Below are 22,172 nucleotides of genomic sequence, written 5' to 3' on the forward strand. Positions count from 1 at the left end.
GAAAGAATATAAAGCCGGGTCTGGGGTCTCCACCCCGTGGGTGGCGCAGGTATGCACACAGGAACTGCTCCGCACATCAAAGGAGCGCCCGCGGCGGTGCCCAGGGTGCCCAGCACCTGCGGCGTGCGTTCTCCTGCGCAGCGGGCAGAGGCCCGCGAGGGCCGGGGGCGGTGGACGGCAGCCCCAGGCAGCCCGCGGCGGTGCCCAGGGTGGTGTGCCCAGCACCTGCGGCGTGCGTTCTCCTGCGCAGCGGGCAGAGGCCCGCGAGGGCCGGGGGCGGTGGACGGCAGCCCCAGGCAGCCCCGCGGCGGTGCCCAGGGTGCCCAGCACCTGAGGCGTGCGTTCTCCTGCGCAGCGGGCAGAGGCCCGCGAGGGCCGGGGGCGGTGGACGGCAGCCCCAGGCAGCCCGCGGCGGAGGGACACACTGCGCGGCTCCTGCTGCCAGGGCACCAGCGGCAACGACGTAAATTACAGAGCTGGTCCCGGCACACAAAGTCTGCTGGTGGGAGATGGAGATCAGCTCGCAAATCTGAAATGAGGATTATTAAAAAACCTAATAATCTTTTTATTAAATTTGAATTGATTTTGTGAACACAGGGCGAGTTGCGGGAGTGTTTCCCACGAAGCCGCCGAGCCGCACGCCACCTCCAGCCGCCTGGGGCCCAGCCCGACAGCACCTGAGCAGACTGGTTTTTTCCGCCTTATTTCTCCAGACAAGCGGAAATGAGGCCCTGTCCCCTCACTGCGAGAGGCTGCCAGGGCTTCAAATCAAAAGAACAAACGAAATGTTAAGTTAGGCAACACCCCCCCTTTGCATGTGGGTATTTAAAACTAAATGAGATATGAGTTCATTCCTTGCATGCTTTGCCTAAAGAGAGAGGAAAAAAAAGAATGTTGCTTAGCAACAATGGAGACAATGTGTAGTGGAAGAGGGGGATTCGAAAGGTCAGCCTGGGAGCCACGTGGGGCCACCCTAGTCCACAGGCCCTCTGCCACCTGACAGCCTGCCTGTGTCCCCTTGGCCCCAGAGCAAGGCCATTTGTCTTATCTCGGCAAAGACCTGTGATCCCAAAGAATAAGCTTCCCTGGCTGGTGGCTCAGTGGTTGAGCGTCGACCCATGTACCCAGAGGTCGCCGGTTCGATTCCTGGTCAGGGCACGTGTCCAGGTTGTGGGCCCAATCCCCAGGAGGAGGCCAATCGATGTTCTCTCTCATCGATGTTTCGATCTCTCTCTCCCTCTCCCTTCCTCTCTAGAAAATCAATAAAGAAAAAAAATTTTTTTAAAAAAAGAAACAAGACTCACGATGGCTTCCGGAGCCCGAGGCTCCCAAACGCCCAGGCTTCTTGTGGAGGGTCCACCGGGCCGCTTCCAGCACTGATCGCAAAGTCTCAAGCTGGTCTTGAAAGTCATTCCACCTGAACGCCATTTACCAGCCAGGGAAACTGAGTCCTGGCCCAGAAAAATGGCCCCCTGCCCCCGCGGCATCCGAGCAGCCGGCAGCTGCCGAGGGGTGGACGCCAGCTCTCGGGTCGGACGTGCTCTTCACCGGTTCCCTGCTCAGCCTGGCGCAGGCGAGACGAGACCAGAGCGGTGGCCACTGCACCCAGACACTGCTCATCACTCGGTCACAAAAAGCTCCATTCTCGCCCTGGCCAGCGTGGCTCCACGGTTAGGGCCGATGCACCAAAGGGTCTCAGGTCCGATTCCTGGTCAAGGGCATGTACCTGGGTTGCAGTTTGATCCCCAGCACCACTTGGGGCACATGCGAGAGGCAACCAATCAATGTCTCTCTCCCACATCGATGTTTCTCTCGCTCTCTCCCCTTCCCTCCCCCTTCCACTCTCTAAAAACCAATGGAAATAATATCCTTGGGTGAGGATTAACAACCACAAAACAAGTGCCGTTCTTATTTAAGGTCCCCACCAAAGCCCCAGGAGGTTGGAGGACACTGCACAAAGCTTGCCTGGGATGTGGACTGTTTCTCTCTCGCAAGGCCTCCCACAGCTCCAGGCTGTAGTTGTTGGAAGCAGGGCGCATCCTGAGTGACCAGGGGTCTCGGCCCACAGTCTGCTCTGAGAGCTGCCCAGACCAGACCCTCGTCCCCACCACACACGGCACTCACATCCTGTTGTGGGGGACACACTCTACGCCCCACAGCTTGTCCCAAACACAGAGTCCGAAGGGTCCGGGGCTTCCGTCTGCCCACTGGCTTCTTCCTCCTTTAGATGCACCCAGCTCAGGCTGGGAGACGCGGGCAGAAGTGACAAGGCGCCCATTCTCGTGTAGGCTGGGGTGACAGGGCCCCCCCCGGCTTGACGGCACCCCTGCACTCTGTGTGGAAAAGGGTCTGGGGGCAGGGCCCGGGCCTCCGGAAAGGGTTCCGGTCGGTGACAGTCACAAGTCACGCAACTCGGGGCCAGGTGCTCAAGCTTGTCCGTCAAGATGCCACTGAGGCCCTGGCCGGTTTGGCTCAGCGGTTAGAGTGTCGGCCTGTGGTCCAGAGAGACCCAGGTTCGGTTCCCGCTAAGGGCACGTACCTCAGTTGCCCTTGGTTGGGTCGTGCGGGTGGCAGCCACTCCATGTGTCCCTTCACGTCGATGTTTCTCTCTCTCTCTCTTCCTCTCTCTCCCTCCCACTCTATCTGAACAAAATATGGAAAAATGTCCTCGAGTGAGGATTAAAAAAAAAAAAAAAAAAAAAGATGCCACTGAGCATGGAACAGACGCCCCTGGGCTGGGGCGGTGGGTCGAAGCTCAAGGAGAGACTGCACCTGAAGTGCCCCCGACTCGGCCCCAGAAAACCTCGGGGCAGCGGGGACAACTGTTACACTGGGCAGAAGGTGCGTCACCAGGTCTCTTCCGCCTGTGCAGGAACAGCCGCTGTGCGGACAACCAACCAGCCTGGACAAGTTCCCCGAGGACTTCGCCGAGTGCCGCCCTGCTCCCTGGGGCCTCTGTGTCTCCCCCAGGTGCGTGGCTGGCGCACAGGAGGTGCTCGAGAAACGGGGGGGCGAACGCCAACCATTCCAAGACCTGACGTGTGTCCGCATGATGGCAACACGGTGCCTGCACCTCCCAGACGGGTGACACGGACGAGAGAGAGAATTCCCGGGAAGTGCTTCACAAAGTCAACTATTCGTGTTGGTTCCTGTCATTTACAAGGTGGGTCTGTTTCTCTGTGAAACCCTACGAGCCCGGAAAGCAAGGGGGACCCGGGCCCCCAGCTCCAAGGCCGGCAGCGGAGGCCGAGCAAGACCTGGATGCTTCTGCCGCGGAACGCTCACTCCCTCGACGACTGAGCTTAGCGGGGGCTGAACCCAGCTGACTGGGAGACAGGCACAGGGACCACGAGGGTGCGAACCTACAACACCCCCAGCCTGATCGCTGGCCCCTCCCCAGGTCGTGCAAACCCCCGAATGACACCCCAGCACTTCCTCGTCCTCACGGTCCCTGCCCAGACTTCTATCTTCGACGCGGAGTCCCCCTCCAACAGCTGTCCTCCTGAAACTAAGAAGTTCCTGCAGCGTTAACCACCTCTCGGACCTGGGCGACACGGCAGCACCTGGACAAGGTCAGGAATGTGGGGCCAAGGTCGGCCTCCAGGACCAGGTGGAGAAGGCGCACCCTGGGAGGGGAGGCCACGCACACAGCACGAGCCCACGAGAGCCCCTCCCTTCCTGCCAGCCCCGGTCCTTACAGCTGCTCCAACCGCCCTCGGGCCTCCGAGGACAGCAGCAGGGACTCTGGGGTCAGAACGGACGCTGGCTGGTAGTCCTCCCCTGTGGAAGATGCCACTGCAGGGAGGGGCGGTGGGATGGACGAGGAGATCACACAGAGAAAGGAATTCACTGACCACAACGTTTCTATATCCGGTGTCAGCCAGATGTCTGCCTTCCCTCGTCTCTCACGACCTGGGCAAAGCCAACCCAAGTCAGGGAAGGGATTCGCCTCACCTTCCACAGACACGGGTGCTCCCGAGGGGCACCCCACGAACAAGAGGACTAACGTAACTGGATTATTCTACATCGCAGCTCTTCTCCTCACCCCGGGGACAGAAACACTGTCCAAAATTCACGGGATGCCGCCGGGGGCTCGCGGGTGTGAAACACGCCAGTCCTGTCTCCTGCAGACGAAGTTAGGGGCAGGAGGTACAGCCAAGGGAATTGCCAAAAAAAAAAAAAAAAAAAAGCAATGCTCTTGGAAATGTCATTTTAACCATCAGAAACAAGCAACTGCATCTGTTATGAAAACCAACAGCCCCAGGCACTGAGCAAGCCTTGGGTACCAAGTGCTCTGGCCCCCTATCCACATTCTCCTCGAACCTGTTACCGTCACGGGGAAGGGTTATTCCCCGTTTCCAGAAAACGTGTCATCTTCGAGTCATCAGCTGGTACAAGGAGAGCAGGAGGCCTCCGAGCGAGGCCCATGGGGCCATGTGCACACTCCCACCCGTTTAAAGTCAAAAAGAGAAACAACATGTAGTTATTCTCACGCTGTCAAAGGAGCCACACAGAGCCCCTGCCCTTGTGAGCAGCAGGCTCTGAGCAGGGCACTGGACAGGACAAGAAGAACAAGACACACCGAGCCCTGACCCAAAGGCCCGCTCCCTCGGTACGCAGCCCCAAGCACATTTAATCTTCACAGCAACTGTACGAAGTAGAACCATTGCCGCCTCCCATTTTACAGATGAGAAAACCGAGGTTCACGGAGGTTAAGCAACAAGTCACGTGTCACACAGCCAAGAATTAGTGGACCTGGATCGGAACCCCAAAAAGCCTGGCCCTGGGGTCTCTGATACACACCACGTGGTTGGCAGGTTTAGGAGGAGCTCACGAAATCACAGACCCCAGGTCAGAGCCACAGAGAGAACCGCGTAAATAGGCCTTTGGTTCCCATTTACTCGAGAACAGGTTGTGATGGTTTTCAATACAGTTTAGGAAATAACTTGGCACGGAGACAACAGAAGTGACAGCGAACCCACATGGCCACGGCAGGTCTCTGACGGCTCAGACGGCGCCGCCGCCATTCACCCCTGCGCCGGGCTGGTCACCCCGCGGGAGCCGCGCACGGCCAGGAGTGGCCTCCAGCTGCCCCAGCACCGTTCCCAAACATCAAGACAATGTCACCGTCGAAATACTCTTCTATTCCAAGAGAGAGGTCTTTTTCTTCATTTTAGGGAGAAAAACAAGTTTCAAGTACACTGCACCAGAACGGACGGGATGCTTGGGAGAATGTTCGAATCCTCACTGCCCAGGTCCCAAGGGGGCAGGGATCTCACCGGCCTGGGCAGGAGGGGGGCTGAGCGCTCAGTGGCGTGCGGGGGCCGCGGACCGACAGCCACAAAGCCTGAAGAAAAGCTGATGCTGAAGCCGATTTCCCCGCCTGTGCTAAGCACCTCGCAACCGAAGAAGCCTTTCTTGTTACTTCATGGAGAAAGGCGGTCAACAAATCAAGTCACCCTCACCTGGCCACCTGCAGGTCCAGGCCAGGCCACACAAAGTCTGCTTCTTTCCGAACGGTCTCCATCACGCTGCTGCTTCTACCTCAAAACGGTCCCTCCGCTCAGCCACCAGATTCGCATGTCCTGCGCTTGTGCCCAGTGCCAGGGAAACACAGCCCGCCCTCCCCCAGCGATGACCCTATTTATCTTAACACCCTAACTGCACAGCACACTGATGTCTTTTCCAGGCCCCCCCCACTCCAAGGCAGGTGTCGAAGGACCCAAGCGACAAGCTCCTAGCTCTCCTGCCACCCCTGCGTCTCAGCTGCAAAACCCACGCCTGGACCCGCCCCCGAAGCCATAAAGCCGGAATTTCGGGCCCCAGCGCTGGCCACTGTGGTCTGCGCCCTGGCTGCAGGGCAGTCCCCTAGGGGCCGTTAGAAATCTCCAGGTCCAATTCTGCCACACCCCCTGACACGGGCAGTTCTGAAAGTCCCCAGGTGACTTCTCTCACCACCACCTGCTCTGTGACCCAGACCAGCTGCTTAGCCCTTGGAGGGTCCCTGTCCTCTCAAGGGGGGATGGACAGAGGCTCCGTGAGCTCGAAATGCAGCCACCGCCCTTAGCACAGGCCGGGCACCAAGGCCATGAAAAGATAAACTGAGGCACGCTCCGTTTCTTAGAGCAGGGGACGAGTTCTGCGACTGACTGGCCCGAGGTTGTTGGCTAACGGCTTTCATGTCTGCTCCGCGCAGGGCAGTGCTCTGGAAGACGACGGTGGAAAAGGCGGACAGGCCCCCTCTGCCTCAAGGGTCCTGCCACACAGGCTGGTCGACAACTCATCTTTTCTAACAGCACCCCCAGGTGAAACGTCCCGCTGGCCCCGTGCCCACCCGACGAGGCCTGGCACCCACCTCTTCCCGGTGGCCTCTCTCCGCTCGAACATCTGCTTTCTATTTCATCTGAGTTTCTTTAGCTTTTACCCAAACACACATCGGTTTCTAAGTCACCTAAACAATAAGAACGTTTAGCTCAAAAGATGTAACTTGCAGATGGCAGGGTCTGAGCCGTCTGGGACTGAGGCCGCCAGCCAAACACCTGACCCAGTCGCATACCCCACCCTGGCGCCGATGAGCCACTCGGGAGCCCCGAGAATTCCAGCTCACAGGTGCCCCCCCCCCCCGAGGCACCGACCGGTCTGCAGCGGGGCCCGAGCTCCGCAGCGCGCGGCCTCATTGGCCATCCCGAAGAGAGACGTGTTCTATCGCCCTAACATACCGACTCTACTTCAAACACCTCTTGGAATAACTAAGCCGCCTTCCGAGGAAGATACCGAACGCCAGGGGCCAGAAGGAACGCCAGCGCCGGCAGAAGGCCGGGCTGCCGTCTTCCAGGGGCGCCGCGGCCAGGCGGAGGTGCCCCAGGGCACCGGAGCCCCCAGCGGGGCGACCGGGCCGCCAGAAGAACACGCTCCCTGTGACCGCATCCGTGTGCTACTGTGCGGCTGCAGGCAGAGCTGCGTGAGTGGGAGGCTTTCCACGGAGCCAGCACGGCTAAGACCCTCAAGAAGCCGTCCCACACTGCCCTGAACTTACTCATGCGTTTTCAAGGTCATGAAGCTCTGGATGGAAATCAAGACTTTAAAAACATGTATGTAAGTAAATAAACCTGCCATTGCTTTTAAAACGAAAAACAACCCCCCTCCACACACACACACACACACACATACACACACACAGCAACGCACTTCACAAATTCGCAGGAGAGGCAAGCTGCCCACTCCAGGAAGGCCACACCTTACCCCTGAATTTCTTGGGTGGATTGTTCAGGTCCCCGGTTTCCGGCTGCACAACACAGCGGTCATCGACCAGCCTGCAGAGAAGACAAAGGTAAATGCTACCTCAGGCCAAGCCTCAGGAACTAAACCCTGAGCACTATGCAGAACTCCAAGGGGCAGCGCTGTTCCCGGGCCAAACCCAGACCACCGTGTCCCGCGGGGAACGCTGCACGGGGGGTCACCTCCGCAGGCACACCAGCCTGACCCAGGCGCCCAGCTTCTGCCTCTGGAAGGCCACCCGTGCCACTGTTTTCTGTGGCTCCTTTCTCCTAACCACGTCCAGGACTGACTCGAGCCCAGCGTGCAGTCACGCCCGAGCCGGGAGGCCCAGCATGGGTGCTGCACTCAGCCAGGGGCACGCGAGGGCCCTTTGTGCTAGGCTTGTGCTAGGCCCTGGGATGGAGGAGGGGGACAGCCCGGCCCCTGCCCCTGGGGAGCTCAAGGTTAGTGCAGAAGCCACAAAAGCAAATTGATGAGGAGAACATAACCTAAGGCTGTCAGAGAAGGAAGAACAGGATGCCCTCAGGAACTAACTGTGCCTGAGGCTGTTGGAGGCGCTGGGGAGCCGCCCTTGACTGCTGAACTGTGGGAAGGGCCAGAGGAGGAAGACGGGGCGCGGCAGGAGGGGGGAACCGCAACGCATGGAAATAAGAAGGGGTTCTGGCGCTTCAGACTCTTGGGGGAAAAGTGGGAAAGATCAGAAGTAAATCTCAGCCCTGAATGAAGTCACGATGCAGTATGTAATGTCCTGACTGCCCGAGCTAACGCACACAGTTCTTTTGGAAGAGCCAACTCAAGAATCGGTCTTGAGCAGGTGAGGAAAGCGCAGCCGTGACAAGTGTCCAGGACTTGTCCAGGTCCCCACCACTGGCGTGGCAGGACTGGCTGGCCTTCGCAGGGACCGCCGAGCTGGCTCTCAGCAGACGGTCACTTCCACCAGCAGGCCACCCCTGACCCCAAGGCGAGGGGCATTAATCCCCAGCCTGGACTCTGCTGGCTGCTCCCTCCGCCTCCTCCGCCCTGCCTGCCTTCCTGCCGAGACTCGGAGCCTTGCCTTCCTCACGGCCCCCAAGCCCCTCCGCCCTCCTCCTCCATCCTCCCAGCCTCACTGGCCCAAGCACAAGAGGTGCTCCAGGCTCGGACGGAGGCCCCGCGGGCACAGAGCACCTGCTCCGTGGCCCAGAACATGCCCAGGGTCAGGCTGGCTTCCTGCCCGGGCCCGGGGCTCAGCAGCGATTGGTGGAACCCAAGTGTCCAGAGAAGCCCAGCAGCGGCTGGCCTTCAGCTCCAAGCACAGCTGTCCCTGCGTCCACACGTCGGACAGTGCAGTCCCTGGCCCGAGGCTTCGTGCAAAATCAGGAGCAGAATGTGACACAGCAGATGCCCCCACGCCTGTCAGGACACTGTCCTCTATAACTGATGCTCCACGAAGGGTAAAAGTATTAAAAAGAAAAAAAAAAAGGTCAACCCTAATCTTCCGAATCCATGTTTATTCAGGGAAGAGAAGACTCATCTGAAGGACACGTCAGAGCCGACAGCAGCCACCTCACAGCAGAGCAAGTGCTCGTGAAGGAAGGGACCGGCGCCTCCTGGGAGCTCTAAGAACAGATGCTCTGGAGGAAGAGGCCGGGGGAACGTAGGCCCCAAGACCAGGGCTCCAGGGCGCTCTGCAACCGGCCGGAAGTGAGCCTGGGTGCGGGGGGGCCACCGAGGAAAGAGGGGTTTGAGGGCACTCGGAGCGTGGGCGGTGAGGAGGGTGGTCAGGACAGCCAGGCAGGGAAGGCAGCCCTGCCGAGGGCACCGACAGGAGCGTGGTCCTGAGCCCTGAGTGCGAGGCTGTGCCACCGGGCCAGGTGACGGCACCCCCTGACACTCGGGGCTCCCCTGCACACACAGCCAGTGCTCACGTCACAGCCGTTCGGGCGAAGGCTGGCGCAGGGCACGTGCTGTGGACACCCACGGGCCTCAGCATCAGCACTGCCGCTGTTACTGTGAAAGCGAGGGGAAGGGATGGGAGGAGGAAGGAATCGGCCAAGAAAAGAGGTGCAGGCCCAAGCGACACAGGCCTCTTGGCCAAAAGCCTCGGACGACAGTTTATCGATGGCTTCTGAAAGTGGAATGTTGATACCGGGGGTCCCCCGGAGCTGTGATTCCGTAGGTGGAGCCACTTGCTCCTGGAGCCCGGGCCCTCGCTGCAGAGAGAACACGCACGCCTCGGTCACAGCTGAGCCGAAGGTCCCGGGCGAAAAGAGAGGGTTCTGGAGAAGCTGTCGGCCTTCCTTCCCCCTACGTGGCTGGGACGAGCTCTTGCCGACTCTCACAGGGCCACCCCACTCCTGGGGTCTGTGAACATGAATCTCACACTTCACCCCATCCACCCAGCACGCCGCCCCCCAGGAAGCCAGGGAGATGACGACCTCTGAACTGGCGTGGATTTGGTAGTCATGATTCCGACCGCCCTGGAAAAGCCAACTAAAAAGGTCAGCATCCTGCCCTGGCCGGTTTGGCTCAGCAGTCAGAGCGTCGGCCTGCGGACCAGAGAGTCCCGGGTTCGGTTCCTGCGAAGGGCACGTACCTCAACTGCAGTTTGTCTATGGCCCCGGTTGGGGTCGTGTGGGTGGCAGCCAGTCGATGTGTCTCTCTCACATCGATGTTTCTCTCTCTCTCTTCCTCCCTCTCTCCCTCCTGCTCTATCTGAGAATAAATGCAAAAGTGCCCTCGGGTGAGGATTAAAAAAAAAAGGGCAGCATCCCTATCTTAGCAGAATCGTGGTGTCTACGCTGGTGTCCCGACTTAAATTCCCCACACAGGAGACCAGGTGCACTTACCCCAGGGTGCTGATGAAGCCATTTGTGGATCCCTCCGCGTACAGAGAGCAGATGTCTCCGATGTGCAGGAAACTCGACAGCTTGTCAGACATGTCCTTCCCGAAATCCTAGACAAAGTCGAACACGCGCCGTTATTAGGAGGGAAAATGTTCGGGGCGGGGGGGCGTCCCTGAGAGCTGGCTTAGCTCAGCTCCACTTTCCAAAGCGCCTCCTTAAAGGCCAAATGGCGAGGGGAGCGTGGCAGGTGGGCAACTAAGTGAGCCACGCGAGGACACAGGCAACCAGGTTTCCCCTCGATCACTGAGTCTCAGGACGTCCACGCACAAGAAGGCTTGTTCGTGACACGACCACGCCCGGCCCCGACCCGCCCGCGGACCCTGGTATTAAACAGCCCGTGTGAAGGCCGAGGGGAAGTCGGCCAGCAACCCTGCGGCGACCGGGAGCTGGCACGGGTGCCTCCCGAAACACTCACGATTCCACCGGCCTCGGGGATGCCAGTCAGAGGAAACACCTGGTGTAACACTTGGGCCGGGCGGTGCCTGGGCCGAGGTGCCGCAGCCACAAAGGGAACCCGATCCAGTGAAACCTCGAGAATTCCCAAACCCGAAGCCCTTCTCTCAACTGATCCCAATGTCCTTCCTTCTCACGCTTCACAAGAAACACCTGCAGAGGGGCGGGCCTCCGCCCCCCCCCCAAACCCTCCCCCGTCAGCGGGAGGAATAAGGATCAGGTCGGCCAGGAGCCGGGCCAAGAGTGCACACAACCAGTTAGGGGCAGTCCTGAAACGGCCCATAAGTTCCAGGAAGTCTCTGCACAGCCCAGAAGTCATTCCCCCCCCCAACCAAAGCACTGGCCTGATCCATGGAAACCGCCTTGACCAGGGTCATAAACATTGAGGAGGGGGAGCAGTTACAACGCGAGGCTGACACTGAACACACAAGGTCACCTCTGTGGGACGTGCCGGTGTGGACTGCAGGTGACCCCCAACGGCGACCTTTCCTGCACACCCAGACCCCTGAAGCCTGGCGTCCCAGGTCTGCCCTCCAGGGCCCCTGCCAGCGACCGTTCACCCGCAAAGCCACCGGAGCTGGGCTGCACGGGGGTGCTCTCCTGCGTGCTGAGGCCTCCTCCTGGAAGAGGTGAGCAGCCAGGACCAGAAGGCGGCTCGGGAAGGAGGGCCCGTCCTGAGCACCACCCGTTACCCCAGGTCACGCGTGTGAGAGGCGGCAAGGAACAACTCTTTTATCCCCAACACCACCCAGACGTTGCAAGAGAGACAGACAGCATTTGACTGCACGTGAACTCGTGTGTGCAGAGACACAAGGAGTCACAGACTCTCAGACCAAAGAGCCAGCCTCTCAAGACCGTGGGGAGACACACAATGTGCACAGGGACCGTCTGCCTAGACCCAGGCTCCGGGTCCAAGTCCGTCAGCAGGCCTCTTCCTGACTGGACATTTTATACCCGAGGCAAACCAATGTTTCCAACAGCACCCACAGAGCTGCACGGAATAAAGACATTATGGAGCCTTCTTACTTCCCTGTGTGCGTGTATTTAAAAGTCTTATCAGAAAGGGCCAGGAAGCCAGTGTGCTTCTGGAACTGATTATTGGGAAACAGTTCTGTGGGAATTTTCAGGCAGAACAAATTCACATCTGCAAACTCCGGCCTCCCAGAAGGACCCTGGAGAGCTGCTGGGACAGGAGAGGAGGTGTGTGTGGGGCCAGGCCATGCCCGGGCGGCCACCTCCCTCCTTGTGGCCTTGCCCTTCCATTGAGCCTCTGCCCGGTGGAGTCCAGGCCAGGACACAGCAGAGGGAGCCTGTTCCCGACTCTCCTCACCACCGGGTGACCTGACGGAAGGACGCCAGGCCCCACACGGAAAGACGTGCAAACAGCTCGGGGTTCTGGAAGGACGGGTGCAGGCGCTCAGTGTCGCCTGCACAGGTCACGGCAGCAGCGGTCTGGACACTTCCCCCGCTCGGTCCTGCATCGCTCCCGTTTCTGAAAAGAGCCGCGGGGAGAGGCGCACCGCTGGGCTGAGGCTTCACGACCCTCACGAGTGGCGGGCACGGCCATTACTCCCCTGCACGGTCGGGAAACTGGGGTGCAGAGGCTAAGCTGACCGAGCTGTCTGTAATTAGCGAGCAGAAGGCCCAGGCCATAACCCCGCCCACGGGCCTTCAGCAGAGCCGTCCATCGCTGATGCTCCGGGAGCCTGGATGGCAACGTGGCCCCTGATCTCCCCTTTATCCACCTCTATTTCGTCACTGTTCTGCTGTGGTCACCAAAGACGCTAATGAGTCAGAAAGAAATATGTACCTTCTTCCTGACCAACGTGTTTCTTAAGTAGACAGGGGCGTGAGTAACCTTTACCCGGGCTTCAGCTCCCCCTGCAAAGCAGACCGTCCACCCACCAAGTTATTGATCCCCAACCAGGCAATCTTCAAGGGGTCCCATTAAAAAATAACAAGCCCTGGCCGGTTTGGCTCAGCGGTTGGAGCGTCCGCCTGCGGTCTGGAGAGACCCGGGTTCGGTTCCCACTAAGGGCACGTACCTCGGTTGCAGTTTGTCCCCGGCCCTGGTCGGTTGTGCGGGTGGCAGCCACTCGATGTGTTCCTTCACATCGATGTTTCTCTCTCTCTCTCTTCCTCTCTCTCCCTCCCACTCTATCTGTACAAAAAATGGAAAAATGTCCTCGGGTGAGGATTAAAAAAAATAAAATAAAATAACAATATTGGGGAGGGGGGGTGAAGGGACATAGATCCTCCCCCAGGGGCCTCAACACTCCCCTCACACAGGACCAGGCAGAAGGCCTCCGGGGAAGGACAGAGAACACAGGCCTGCCTGTCAGCCCTTTTCATCAGATTTCTACGAGAAATGTGGGATCCAGAAACAAATGTCTAACTTCTGTCCCTCGGAAGAAGAAGTAGCCCACCCCGACAACCCTCTGTGCCGCAGGGAAGGCCAGAAACAGACACAAACACCTGGGTTCCGATCCCCACTTCCTCAATCACCAGCTGTGTGCCAACTTCTCTGAACTTCCTTCAGCTCCCCCGTCCATCTAAAACGTGGGAGGTACAAAGGGGCAACCCTTCCTCGCTCTCGGGGTTGTGAGGGCGCTCAGCACACCACCGGGCTCATCTTTGTCTTTTCACATGAAAGTGGAATTTTATTTGTCTGCTTTCCGAGTCTGTCTCCCTCCTGCCCATAACTTGTGATTATCTACACGATACACACTTCTGACTCTGTCAGCACCGTGGGGAACACACCCCAATAAACGAGGTCCCTGAAATGATTAAATCCTCTGTAAGACTATCAGGCCGCAGACGCCTATTGCATCTCAGCCCCCAAATCCCCAAGACCTGACAGCCAGGGCCAACTCCACCCCCTCTTCTAACATCAAACCAGGCCCCTGCGGGGGGACCTCTTCAAAGGGATGATAATTCAATATTCAGGGCCTCCTCCACTGTGGTGTTCAGAAGGCGAAAGCACAGCGTGAAACAGAAGTATGTTCCCTTCATTTTAAGCAGCTCAAGTTTGGGATTATTTTTTTTTTTTTTTGCTAAAAGCTTTGACTGGGGCAGAAACCTCACTTGTAATTTTTACCATCTATTTCTCCCGCACACGCTTAACTAATTGCATTATATTCATTTTTCTAAAAAAAAAAAAAAGATCTCAACTTTCGCCTACACACAATTCAGAATTTAAAAGTTAGCAGCTCCTGAAAGGAGACTAAATTAGAACACTTTTCATTAACCAAGAAGTCACCTAAGTCGCACTGGTCCTCCCAGGCAGACGGACAAGACGGCCAGCCAGAAGTCTGGCGACACCACACAGCCGATGGCCCTGACACCGCTGACAGCCAGGTTTACACGCACACTCGGGATCTGGCCCTGGGGTGCTAAAGAACCTGACTTTCAGTGGTGAGCGGGGACATTAACACTACCCTTAAATTAGGCCCTGCCAAGCTGCCAAGCACTGGTGTCGAAATCCAAGGACCCAGCCGTGCCTGCCCCCTCCCCCGCCGTGCACCCTCCAGGTGCTGGGGTCCAAGCACTGGTGTCGAGATCCAAGGACCCAGCCGCGCCTGCCCCCCCCCCGTGCACCCTCCAGGTGCTGGGGTCCAAGCACTGGTGTCGAGATCCAAGGACCCAGCCGCACCTGCCCCCCCCCCCCCGTGCACCCTCCAGGTGCTGGGGTCCAAGCACTGGTGTCGAGATCCAAGGACCCAGCCGTGCCTGCCCCCTCCCCCGCCGTGCACCCTCCAGGTGCTGGGGTCCAAGCACTGGTGTCGAGATCCAAGGACCCAGCCGCGCCTGCCCCCCCGTGCACCCTCCAGGTGCTGGGGTCCAAGCACTGGTGTCGAGATCCAAGGACCCAGCCGTGCCTGCCCCCTCCCCCGCCGTGCACCCTCCAGGTGCTGGGGTCCAAGCTGCCTGTGTGTTTCAGCAAGCTCCCTTACCTTAGACCATTTTACATACATCACCCAAGATACACGCAAAATACTCCAAGAGACCTAGATCAGTAACCATTTACCTTCCTTAAACAGTTCAGTAGACTAACATAGACTCATCTACTTTTTTAAAACACGTTTTTTGTTGATTTTTTAGAGAGAGAGGAAGGGAGAAAGAGAGGTAGAAACATGGATGTGAGAGAGAAACATCGATCTGCTGCCTCCTGCTCACCCCCTACTGGACCTCTCAGGCCAGCCGGGTGGACTCATCTACGTTTAACCCCTTCTACCTGGACGCCTGTAACACCAGCTGTTAGAATCAAGAGCAACAGCTTCGAGACTGTTTCGACGGCAGGACACAGCTTCTCTGAGGCCAGAGGCTACCAGGAGCACCAATGAGGGCTGCAGTTAAAGCTACAAAGGCACCTGTACTTGGAGCTGCTCTCGTCAGGCGTGGAGAGGAACCACGCTTTCTCCCCCCGCCCCGTGCAGGACTCGCCCACGGGCGGAACCCGGCTCTTCGGAAAAACATGAGCGCGAGACCAGCCCCACCGGCCTCCAAGTTCCCGGTGTTCCTTTGTGGTTCAGGAAACGCTTTAGCTGGGAAGCAATTTTGTTTTGCAAAAAAAATCAACCTCAGCTTCAATGAAACCTCACGCTGGTACTTCTGAACAGAAGGTCCGACGTGGCACCCAGACTTCGGGACATTTGATGCATTCTGCCACGCAAGCCTCCAACCTCGCCCTCTACAATGTCCCATGCTGCCACGCGACCTTCCAAATCACCCACCTACCCGAGAAGCCGGTGGCTCTCAAGGGTGCCCGGGCAGAGCACCTCCAAGGTCGTAACCATTTCCACACCACCACCGAGGCCCTCCTTGCCTCTTCACGCGGCTTCTCACAGGTGCACCAGAGAGGTCTCCAGGGGTCACGAGCCACCTGACGCCACCAGCGACCGAAGGTGGAAGCAGGTACGTGACAGGGGACTCTGGCTTGGTTCTCTCTGGCCAGATCTTAAAGCACGCTGCAAAAATGTGAGACAATGCCACTCTTCTCGCTGAATTCTTTGGTTTTGGAAAACATGGTTGTCGTTCATTAAAAAGGGTGTGACTGTCTCTTTAACGTTTGCTATTTATTTTCTCAAGCGTTCATTTCTACTATGATAAATACAGATGGTTACAACTCCCATCAAGAGAAGTTCTTTGGGGTCCTCAGCAATGTGTAAGAGCTCCTGAGACCCAAAGGTCCGGGAAGGGCTGCTACACACTTCCACTGAGACCTGCCTCAGCATGGCTGTGTGCTCGGGCCTCCGCTGGATCAACACGAGAGACTGGACAGGACCGGATTGAAATGCAAAACGTACACTGAACAGCCAGGACCCGCGAGAGGACCCCTTGATGCGAACCCTACATCCTCTCAACCCATTTACTGAGTATCTACTATGTGTGGCCCCTGCGGTCCAGGCGGTAGGATGCAGCTCGGGAGAAGACGGTCGCGGTTCCGGTTCTCACGACCCCTACAGTCTGCTGATGGCGAAGGGACCGTGAACAGACAGACAGGAGACGGACAGGCAAGGCCAATCAGATGGCAGGAAATACACGAGGAGAATTAAAACTGGCTGACATGACAGGTGACTACTGAACTTGGGCTGGTCAGAGAGCAAGCTGAGACATTCGAGCGAAGACCCGAAGTCAAGACGGAGGCAGTCATGCAAAAAAGTCAGGCGAGAGTGTTTAGGGCCAAGCATCGGCCAGTGTCAGGCTCCAGGGCAGAGGAGCCGGGGAGTCTGGCCTGGGCCGCGGATGGAGAGGAAGAGCCGGGTAGGGCCAGCGGGACGCCAGGGGCCAGGGGAAGGGCCGCCTTTCTCCTAGGAGTGATGGGACGTTTGCAACCTCGACCGAGGCCCTTTCTGGGCCTCAGTTTCCTCAGCTGCACAAGGGGCCTCATGAGGGCTTACCCCATAAAGCTGGGTTGAGGATTAAATGAGAAAAGGAAAATGCTGGGCTTCCTTAGCAAATAGGAAGCAGAACACAGGAAACATTCCTGTTGGCTGTTCTCATTTCTGCTCTCACGAGCTCCTCCTACTAAACGTCTCGCCGTCCACTGAGATCAGCCCAATGGACCTGCACGTCCACGCGATCAGTGAATGTAGACAAGGTCAATGGCAGCTCCGGCCAACGTCCTCTCCACCGTACGGCTCCTAGTAAACCCAGGGCCCTGCCGGTGCAGACGGGATGGCCGCGTCACCCCACGTGGCCCCTCTGCGTGGCCCCATCAGTCACCGGGTTTTGCTACCTGGCCCCGGAGTACCCAGAAACATCACTCTTCTGCTGAAAAAGGCAGCCAGTGGCGCCCATCAGCCTCCCCGATCTTTCCTGTCATTTCCACGTCACCTCCACCTCCTAACAAAAACAAGGGCCTTTGCCAAAGTCTCCGAGGGCTGGCTTTGCTGTTGCTCGCTTTCGAAAAGATTTTTAAAAGGAAAAAAAAAATCAAAAGGCTTCCTTCAAAGTGAGGCAGCAGCAGATTTCAATGCGCCTGGAGATCCAAGCGGCCGTGGGCAGCGGGTCCCCGGCAGCTGGCAAGGCCTCGAGGGCCAGAGCCGCCGCCACCGCACTCTGAGGCCGGGCACCCCCAGCGGGCAGAGCCAGGCTGACCACGGGGCCTTTCGAAGGGAAAACAAGAGTGTGCCCAGAGGAAGGAAGAGCTGCTGGCACCGCATCCTCCTCCTGGCTGGAGGCCACGGCCACTCCCCCCGAGGAGCACCCCTCCCTCGGACGCCCTGGCCCCGGCACATATATGGTAAAACGGCCGGGGATCCCGGAGAGAGCCCATCGCCGCCCCGTGGGCCCTTCCCAGGGAAGCAAAAGGTCTCTTGACAACGTCTCTGGTCCGGTGACTGGGTACTCGCATGGTTAATTTGGGGACTTCCTTTGAGCAAAGACGCAACCGTATCACCTTGATAGATTTCTGAGTTGGACGCCGGGCCGGCCCCCACCGGACAAAGGAGCCTTTCCGTCCCCTTAGCGGCCAGACTGTCCTCAGAAATGCGCGAGTCCCCATCAGGAGGTAATCTATGCTACTGCAAACAGCACGTCTCCGGGGCCCAGAAAAGTCCCATTCTGCTTTCGTTTTCAGTCCGTCCCCAGGGACGTCCCAGCGCAGATCTGACCTGACGCAGGGCCCTCTGGGGCGACCCCAGGAACGCGGCTGCGACAGGCACTTCAGACAAGTTCTCTGGCTTCACTGTCACTCGTTAGACACACCAGAGGCCGACGCACAGACAGGCAAACCTGCTGGCCTTGTGAGTCGTGTCCGCTGACTAACCTGTTCCTGAAGCAGGTCCATTATCTGCACATCATTTCTCAGAAAAGGAGGAGATACAGCCAGGGGTCCCCGTGTCTCCTGCTCCTCGAGGCCCGCGCGAGGGCCCGTCCACCGCCCAGAGTGGGCGGCCAGGACACATGCACTGGGTGGGTAGAGATCCCTTAGCCCAAATGCCTCATTTCATAGGGAGAAAAGCAAACAAAAAACTAACCAACTCGAGTGATTTCTTGGAGGTCACAAGCCAATCCGTGTGCAGAGCTAGACCACAGGGCTGCAGAAGCCAAGGCCAGTGCTGGGGGCAAAGAGGCAGGGAGGGTGTTTATTAAAGAGTTCCAGTCGACTCCAGCCCGAGGAGATGCCCCTCTGCCCACAGCCTGAACCACAAAACTAAACAACTGCAACAAAGAAACCAGCAAGGCAAGTTAAGATCCTCGGGGAGAGCGAACAGCCTCACAAGTCTGGGGACATCACTCTAGGACAGGGTTTCTCAACCTCAGGGCGATTGACATTTGGGGCACATCATCCTTTGTTGTGGGGACAGTCCTTTGTGCTGTAGGAGCGTTAGCACATCCCTGGCCTTGACTCACTAGCGGCCGGGAGAGCCCTCTCCCTCAGCGGTGACAGCAGAACCATCTCCAGATGTGGCCAAGTGTCCGCCTGGAGGGCAGAATCACCCGCTGGAGAGAACCGTTGTTCCAGACGGAGACTGCTCAGCAGCACTGACCCAAAGCCGGGGTCTGACACCTACTCCACAGAAGCGGCCACAGATGCACACGTCACACGTTTTGTCTGCACCCAAGAGACTGCTCAGGAGCCCCTACTGCACTCAGGTTGGGCGACACAGTGACAACCTGAGAGCAACTTTGTTGCTGCCTAGCTCCTGCCTCCACTCCCGTTGTTGTTGACACTCAACAATCTCCCGCCTGGCCGGTTCAGCTCCACGGTTAGAGCCTGCCTGCCGAAGGGTCTTGGGTTCGATTCCCAGTCAATGGCACGTACCTGGGTTGCAGGTTTGATCCCCGGCCAAGGTCGGGGTCTTTCGGGAGGCAACCAATCGATGTGTCTCTCTCACATCCATGTTTCTCTTTCCCTCTTCCCCTCCTTCCCTCCCTATCACTCTCTCTAAAAAAACAAAAATCACAGGAAAAATTTCCTTGGGTGAGGATTAACAAACAAACAAACAAACAAACAAACAAAATACAATAAAATTTTATTAACCAATGTCACTCCAATAAATTCAATAAAAAAAAAACTAACAGTACCAGCTCAGCCCTGGCCGGTTTGACTCAGTGGCTAGAGCATCAGCCTGCAGACCGAAGGGTCCCGGGTTCGATCCCTAGCCATAGTCAGGCAGCGTCGTGCAGGAGGCAGCCAATGGATGTCTCTCTCTCACATCAATGCTTCTCTCTCTCTTTCTCCTCCCCTCCCTTCCACTCTATCTAAAAATCAATAGAAAAAAATATATATCGCCAGGTGGGATTAAAAAAAGTCTCCCAAGCCCAATGCCCTCCAGAGAGCAACACCCCAAAATCCATCAAAAGGGCCAGTTTCAGACATTTCTCCACGGCCCCCTGGCCCTCCACAGCAAACGGGCTTGCAGAGCGATCCGCTGATGCAGTGAACACTTCCTCGGGAAAGACGCAGAGACCACATTCTTCTGAGCAGCCACGGCCTTCTGAGGCTGGTGCACACGAACAGGTCACTTCAGTCCCCAAATACTGTCAGCCCTTACGAGGTGGCAGCACTCTTGTGGGTTAAAAATCCAAAAGGCCATAAGAAGAATAGGTATCAAGTGCCATTAAGTCTCTAATGACCAAAGATTCTCAAGTACCAGGAAAGGCTGCCCAGAAGAGGAAGTATTTGGGCTGGGGATAGAAGGATTTGGCAAGGGGGGGGGGGGGGGGGAGAAAGGGGACAGCAGGCAGAAAGGACAATGCACGGAAAGGCAGAGGCAGAACATGAGCGTGCACGCACATGCACACGCGAGCACACGCGTGCACCCACCAAGGCTCATAAATGCGTGTCCCTAAGTGCAGGAGTTGTATCAGCTTCTTCTGCTAAGACACGTGTGCATGGGATGCTTTTAAGCTGTTTTTTTTTTTTGCAAAACAAAATCACTTCCCAGATGAAGCTCCTCCTGAAACGCAAATAAACACGGAGGAACTTGGAGACTCGTGGTATTTTTTACGTTCATCCCTCTCTGATGAGGAACATGAGACGAGGCAGTCCAGAAGTTCTGCTGACTCGAGGGGTCATAAAACATTATAAAACATAACTTCCTCAACTGCTGTGACCCCGCAGCCCTCCGTGGTTTTCACACGAAGCTTCTGGTCTCTTCCTACCTCTGTCTGAACAGCCAATAAAAGCGTCCCCAAATGTCAGCACGTCAGAGAGAATGCGCCTGAGCCCTCCCCGCCCACCCCAGGCTGGCGTGCAGCTGGGGTAGTGCAGAGGTCGGTCTCCACAGGGAGGGCCGCCACAGGGAAACGGCCGCCGCAGAAACAAGCCGAGAGCCAGAGGGCACAGGGCCGAGCATCTTCCAGGCAGGGCTCCTCACACTCACCCAGGTCAGCCCGGGGCCTGGCTAACACCAGGTTCTAACGCAGCTGACACCCCGATGGTCCAGGACACCGTTTCCTAAACTCTGAACGGCGACCACCGTCAGAACCTCACAACCCAACGTGCACTGTGTGTGTGTGTGTGCGCCAGACACCGGGAGAATGAATGAGGAAGTGTGTCGCAATGTACAAAATTCTTTGTAAGTATCCAAGCAATACACTTTGACGTTTTCTATTCTAGTCTACTTCATTTCAAAAATCCACTGACCCAGGCCCACTCAACTGATGTCACAACCTCTGAAAGGGTTGCCACACACTCTGAAAACCCCGAATGCAGAACAACAGTAATTTCCTGCTGCCCCGGAGCAGGAGCACTCTGCGTCTTACCTGCCCCAGGTGAACGAACGCTAAAACTCACACCAAACTGAAGAGTTAAAGAGGATGTTCAGAAATCCTTCTAAAAAGGCAAGGATAGCCCTGTATGGTTTGGTCCAGCGGATAGAGCATCAGCCTGCAGTCCAGAGAGACCTGGGTTCGGTTCCCGTTAAGAGCACATACCTTAGTTGCAGTTTGTCCCCAGCCCTGGCTGGGTTTTGGGGGGCAGCCACTCGATGTGTCCCTTTCACATCAATGTTTCTCTCTCTCTTTTCCTCTCTCTCCCTCCCACTATATCTGAACAAAAAAATGGAAAAATGTCCTCAAGTGAGGATTAAAAAAAAAAAAAAGGCAAGGATATGTTGATTCCCTTTTGGCAAAGCTTTCATTAGAAAGCTTCATGGCGCCCTGGTTGGTGTGGCTCAGCGGATAGAGTGTTGGTCTGCAGACCAATGAGTCATGGGTTCGATTCTGGTCAAGGGCACATGCCTCAGTTGCAGGTTTGATCCCCGGCCCAGGTCAGGGTTGTGCAGGAGGCAACCAATCAATGTGTCTCTCTCACACATCGATGTTTCTCTCTCCCTCCCTCCTACTCTATCTATAAAAATCAGTGGAGCCCAGCTGGTGTGGCTCAGTGGTTAAGCACTGACCCATGCACCAAGAGGTCGCCAGGGCACATGGTCAGGGCACATGCCCAGGTTGTAGGCCCGATCCCCAGTGGGGGACATGCAGGAGGCAGCCAATCAATGTTCTTTCTCATCGATGTCTCTATCTCTTTCCCTCTCCCTTCCTCTCTCTCTAAAATCAATAAAGGAAAAAATATTTTAAAAATTAGAATTAAAAAAATTAATGGAAAAATATCCTCAGATGAGAGTTAACCAAATAAAAAAAGTTCAGATTGTAAGTTTTCTTCACTTTAATTTCTCTTCTCTGACCTACATGAGAATAGCAAGAATACCTCTCTCGCCCTGAGCAGAGGTCTCTAAACAGCGGTTCCCACCCCAAAGACCCAGGGGAAAAGGCAGGTTCCAGGTCTGGAACAAGAAATACAAATGAACCTGGAACATTCTGTCAAACCAAAAGCAAGAAAAGTACCAAAGACTAGGGTTGCAGCTTTTGAACCAACTTAAATAGCCTCTCTCTCTGAGCAAAGATGGACAATTTGAACACCAACAGGGATAATTACAAAGTAGAACATAAAACACGTGTTTAAATCCATGAGTTCATAATGATACTAACAAAAAAATATGTCTGTTAATTATCTTGGTGTAGGGTTTCTCAACAATGACACCGGTGATATTTTGGATAATTCAGTGTGTGTTGGGGGCGGGGTATGAAGTGAATTGCAGGCAG

The 22,172-nt window shown here is 56.8% G+C and overlaps 1 protein-coding gene across 3 annotated transcripts in view; it reads right to left on the reverse strand.

The window, feature by feature from the left end:
- Window positions 1-22,172, reverse strand: part of ITPR1 (inositol 1,4,5-trisphosphate receptor type 1) — a 257,806-nt gene that overhangs the window by 227,279 nt on the left and 8,355 nt on the right. For all 3 annotated transcript variants that reach the window (XM_036266062.1, XM_036266061.1, XM_036266060.1), the window contains exons 3-4: window positions 10,107-10,213; window positions 7,243-7,313 (exon numbers count right to left, since the gene is read on the reverse strand). In XM_036266062.1, the coding sequence (XP_036121955.1) occupies window positions 7,243-7,313; window positions 10,107-10,198 (163 nt within the window). In that variant the 5' untranslated portion in view covers window positions 10,199-10,213. The remainder of the gene's footprint in view (window positions 1-7,242; window positions 7,314-10,106; window positions 10,214-22,172) is intronic.

This window comes from Molossus molossus, unplaced genomic scaffold (assembly GCF_014108415.1).
Source record: "Molossus molossus isolate mMolMol1 unplaced genomic scaffold, mMolMol1.p scaffold_m16_p_18, whole genome shotgun sequence".
In the NCBI taxonomy this organism is placed as follows: domain Eukaryota; kingdom Metazoa; phylum Chordata; class Mammalia; order Chiroptera; family Molossidae; genus Molossus; species Molossus molossus.